General features: G+C 53.0%; 1 protein-coding gene across 2 annotated transcripts; it reads left to right on the top strand.

Moving 5' to 3' along the window:
• The first annotated feature begins 11 nt into the window (after positions 1-11).
• Positions 12-4,323, top strand: PCED1A (PC-esterase domain containing 1A). Of its 2 annotated transcripts, XM_006758024.2 has the most exons (7): positions 12-223; positions 717-796; positions 905-1,143; positions 1,245-1,395; positions 1,509-1,755; positions 3,332-3,601; positions 3,936-4,323. In XM_006758024.2, exons 1-7 carry the CDS (start codon positions 100-102, stop codon positions 4,181-4,183), a joined length of 1,359 nt encoding a protein of 452 aa, XP_006758087.1. In that variant the 5' UTR covers positions 12-99; the 3' UTR covers positions 4,184-4,323. The 2 variants fall into 2 exon arrangements, with proteins under 2 accessions (XP_006758087.1, XP_006758088.1); XM_006758025.2 differs by lacking the exon at positions 3,332-3,601 and having other exon boundaries at positions 3,936-4,318.
• Positions 4,324-5,064: the final 741 nt, after the last annotated feature.

The raw sequence follows: 5,064 nt of genomic DNA, 5'->3' as shown, positions 1-5,064 counted from the left end.
TTTCTCCCGCGTTGGGCCCTGCGGCCGCCCCGCCCCGTGTTCCCGCCCTCGCGCGGCTAAGTGGCCTCTCCCTGCAGCCCGGTCCGTGTCCACAGCGCCATGGTCTTCTGTCTGGAGAACACGGAGCCGCGCCGCCCCCGGCGAAGCGCCATGGTCCACCTCCAGGCCTCGGAAGTCCAACAGCTGCTACACAACAAGTTCGTGGTCATCTTGGGGGACTCAAGTGAGTGCTCCTCTAGGATCACACGTCCCAGTCCCGCACCTGCAGCCTGTTTTCTAGGTCTGGAGACTTTGTCTCCCTCTCTCACCTCCTCTCTGACCCCTAGTCTATTCCAGGCCAGTAGGTTTTCTCGTTTTATTTCCCTGTGCACCTTCACAGGTGTCCTGATAGATGTAGCCTGTCAAGCTTTTCACACCATCTTGCTTAGCGGTTTTTTTTCCTCCCTGACATCTCCCATAATTTCCCTTATGGGAGCAGGTGACTCGGCTGCCTTCTGCAAGCTAGGTGATCTCAGGTCCCTGTATATATACTAAGTTGGGGGTGGTGCACAACTAGAAGGATCGGTGGCAGTGCCAGGACTTTTGAACCTCACCCTTTCTCCTGCCTCAAAGTCAGCACCCCAAAGAAGTGGTATTGGGCAACCCCAGCCCTAGGACTTGGGAGACACGGGGATGGGGTGAGGCTTACCTTAGCCCCGGGATCTGTCTCCCTGCAGTCCAGCGAGCTGTGTACAAGGACCTGGTGCTCCTGCTCCAGAAAGACTCACTGCTCACAGCCGCCCAGCTGAAAGCCAAGGTGAGGGAAACTCGGTAGCCATGCCAGTGGTGGGTGGGCACAGACCATGGCCTGGCAGGGTTCTCCTCCCTGGCATGGGTCTGACCAGCTGGGTACGGGGGTGGGCAGGGGGAACTGAGCTTTGAACAGGACCAGCTGGTGGCTGGGGGTCAGCTGGGCGAGCTGCACAACGGGACACAGTACCGAGAAGTCCGCCAGTTCTGCTCGGGTTCTGGCCACCACCTTGTGCGCTTCTACTTCCTCACCCGAGTTTACTCCGAGTACCTGGAGGGCGTCCTGGAGGAGCTGACCTATGGGCCTACTCCGGACCTGGTGATCATCAACTCCTGCCTCTGGGATCTGTCCAGGTTGAGGCGAGGGGAGAGGGAAATAATTGGTTGGGGGTGGAGGTATGGCTCAGAGGCCATCTGCCTCTGTGCTGTTGCCCACCCCCTGTGCTGCCCAACAGGTATGGCCGCTTCTCAATGGAGAGTTATCGAGAGAACCTGGAGCGGGTGTTCATGCGCATGGACCAGGTGTTGCCAGACTCCTGCCTGCTGGTGTGGAATATGGCAATGCCCCTGGGAGAGCGTGTCACTGGGGGCTTCCTTCTGCCAGAGGCAAGTGACCCAGCCCCAGGATGGAAGGAGGGGACAGTTGGTTAGTAGGTAGAGGACTGCCCATCCCCAGCCTGCTTCACTCTGTGGCTCTTAGATGCTGTACTTTCTCTCAGCTCCAGCCCCTGGCGGCCTCTCTGCGGAGGGATGTGGTTGAAGGGAACTTCTACAGCGCCACGCTGGCTGGGGACCACTGCTTCGATGTCCTGGACCTCCACTTTCATTTCCGGCATGCAGTACGGCACCGGCACCGGGACGGTGTCCATTGGGACCAGCATGCCCACCGACATCTCTCACACTTGCTTCTGACCCATGTGGCTGACGCCTGGGGTGTGGAGCTGCCCAAGCGTGACTGCACCCCTGGTGAGCCCTATCATGAGTGGGGAGGGTCGTGATGCAGAGAGCACCCTCATAGCACAGGGCGCACAAACAGAACAGAACAGAGGTACTCGAGGGTAAGATCACAGGAGCAACAGGGCAGTCCAAGTTCTGGTTCTTTGGTCTTCTACAAGCATTGAGTACATGAGGCAGCCTGTCAAAAGATCCCTACCCTGCAGATGAACTAGAAAGAAATGGGAGTACTTTGAGCTAGGCACGGAAGTGAAGGGTAGAAAGAAAGACAGGGAGGAAGGCCAAGCCAGGCAGTGTGCAGAAGTCCCTTGGCTGGTGTTGTCAGGCTTAGTTCCCGCCCGCTCCAAAGGGGACATCATAGCTGAGTGTTTCTCCGTCTGCTTCTCCTCTGGATCACGTCCTCAAAGGAAAAGTTTCCTGTCTCCCTTGTTGACGGCTCACGAGCCGTTTTGCTTCCGTGTTTAGCACAATTGCTGTGTGCACAGTATCTACAGGTTAGTGTTTGATGAATGAGAGACATGAGTTGTGTCAGAAAGCTGTTTATCAAAGCACTGGAGGCGATGGTGGGCAGGCCAGGAATGTCATAGAGGCAGACTTCTGGGGCTTGGCAACCAGGAGTTGGAGCATCAGGGAGGTAAATTAGGACTTTGACTATATAATGGTCCAATTTCCTTGTTTTTTTAGATGAAAGAACTGATCCCCAGCAAAGAAAGGATGCTCTAAAGGCTGTAAGGCTAGATTGTGGTGGCTCAGGTCTCCTGAGTCCAGTTTACAGCTACAGAAATAGGGGCATTAAAAGGCAGAGTTGGGTGGGAGACTGAGTTGGTGAGTTTGGTCAGGACAGTTCTGTTTGAGATACTGTGGAAAGGTGGAGTAGACTTGGAGTCAGTGGTGTTCACAGAGATGGAAGCTCAGGGACGTGAGTGTGAACCTCAGAGGAGACAGAACAACAGCCACATTTTGGAGGTGGAAGGAAAGAGGCTAATGGAGGAAACAAAAGGAGATGAAGGTAGAGGCATTTTCAGGGAGGACGAGGCTATTGGCCATGTCATGTGACCCTCAGGAAGAAAGGAATTTATTAAATTTGCCAGGAAGTGGCTACATTTAGTGGGAAAAGTGTTGCAGAATTGGAGCAGGGGTAAAAGAGGTAGTGAGCAGTTGCTGAGGGGATGGAAATTGGGCACAATACTCAGGACATTTGAAAGGAGCAGGCACTACTTGGGGAAGAGGGTGACAGGATCTTTCTGTTTATAAGAGAGAAGATTTACTAACTTATTTATTGCTCTGCGATTAGTTGCTTGGAGAGGGAAAGACTAAAGACCCAAGATCTGGGCAAACAAAGGTAGAAGGTTTTTTGGAGGGGAGCATGAGGTCAGAACAAAGGTGGATCTGCTGACTTTTGAGGAAGGCAAGGGAGAAGGAACACACCTTGGGCTTGGCCTGAAATGAGAGGGAATGAGGAAAACTGGGTAGATGGCAGAAGGTACTCCTGCCTGGAGGAGGGAGTAGAGGTTTAGAAGTGTGGAGGGCTAGAGTTCAGGGCAGCCTGGCTGCTCAGGCCTTCCTAAAACAACCATCCCATTCCTAGACCCATGGATTGAGGACTGGCCAGAGCCGGATCATCTGTTCCAGGGGAGCCAGGGGCAGCCCCCAGACTTTGGGGAGCAGCTGGCCTTGCCCCCACCTTCTCCCTTGCCCCCTCCCATGCCTTTTCTCTACCCGCTTCCTCAGCCCTCCCCACCTCCCTTGTTCTCACCCCTGCCCCAGGATGCCCCTTTCTTCCCATGCCAGCCCTTCCCACCCCATGAATTCTTCAATTATAACACAACGGAAGACTTCTCAGTGCCACCCCATTTAGGTAGGTGCCTCTGCAGCCTCCCATCACAACTTTCCCAGCCTAGCCTCCTGTGTTCAGGCAGACTGAGAGCAGTTGGGTAACCCTTGTACTCCAGCCCCCCCACCCCTCCTCAGGATTGGGCTCAGTCACAGCTGAGTCTAGAACAGCGTTTGTGACTCATTAATCAGCTCATTGATTGTCACAGTTTCCTGATGTGGAGGAAGTATTACCATTTTGTACATGGGGAAACTGAAGCCCAAAGAAACTCACCCTGGAGGATCAGAGCAGCCTAAAGGCAGAGCTGGGCTCCCCCTGGCTGGAAGCCCACTCTGATAAATGACTGGTTCTTTTGTAGGATGTGGCCCTGGAGTGAACTTTGTGCCTGGTCCACTGCCACCTCCAGTTTCTGGCCCTCTCCCCCACGGTCAGCACCGGGGCCCAGTGGTCCACCGGGGAATGCCACGCTGTGTTCCCAGCAGCCCCTACCATGTGCCGAGGATGGGGGGACCCTGCAGACAGCGACTCAGACATTCAGACAGACTGGTCCACACATACAAACTGGACAGGCGGCTTCCGGCACATTCGGGGACATGGCCTGGGTAGACTGGATCTTGGGCTGGGGCTGGATGTGCCAATGGCCCTGCAGGGCCTGCCTGCCACCAGGTGCTGGGCCATGGTGTTGCTGTGCCTGGCATTGTTCTTGTCCATTGCTGTCACCAATAAAGGCCTGGAAGAACAGAGTGCCATCTTCCTGTGTCTCCCAAACCATGACCTTAAGAGTTGGGAGGCTGCCTCTGGGCTCTTTCCTGCTTTGGACCTTTCACCTCACATTGTTGAGAAATCACTGAGTGTGACTTTCCTGTTGCCTCACACCCTCATTCTCACCAGGACACATATACACTAAAAAAGATCTTGGCATGTTACCTCTCGTCAGCAGTTCCCGGGATTGGAATAGCAAGGGCTGAGTTGAAATTGTCAACATTTTTACTTCATTTAATGAATTTTGGTTGATTAATTGATTTTAGGGAGAGGAAGAGAGAATCATTGATTTATTGTCCACTTACTGTTGCATTCCTTGGTTGATTTTTTAAAAAAGATTTATTGATTTTTTAGAGAGAGGGAGAAAGAGAAACATCGTTGTGGGAGCACAACATTGAATCAAACTAGCAACTAGCAACCTCTTGGTGCACAGGACAGTGCCCACATTGGTTGATTCTTGTATGCGCCCTGACCAGGGATCAAACCCCCAACTTTGGTGTATTGGGGCGATGCTCTAACAAACTGAGCTATTTGGCCAGAGCGAAATAGTCAACATTTTATATGAAATTTATGGATCTGGCTAATTCTTACCTATACCAGTCTCTCTCATGTATTCATGTGTACATTCAACTTTCATCTGTTCCTGGAAATAGACACATACCTTACCTTGCACAGTTCTTGGCATATAGTGGACACTTAAGTGATTGGAACTAATCAAGAAGCTC

This window comes from Myotis davidii, unplaced genomic scaffold (genome assembly GCF_000327345.1).
Source record: "Myotis davidii unplaced genomic scaffold, ASM32734v1 scaffold32, whole genome shotgun sequence".
In the NCBI taxonomy this organism is placed as follows: domain Eukaryota; kingdom Metazoa; phylum Chordata; class Mammalia; order Chiroptera; family Vespertilionidae; genus Myotis; species Myotis davidii.
This window is presented reverse-complemented; position numbering and strand designations above follow the sequence as displayed.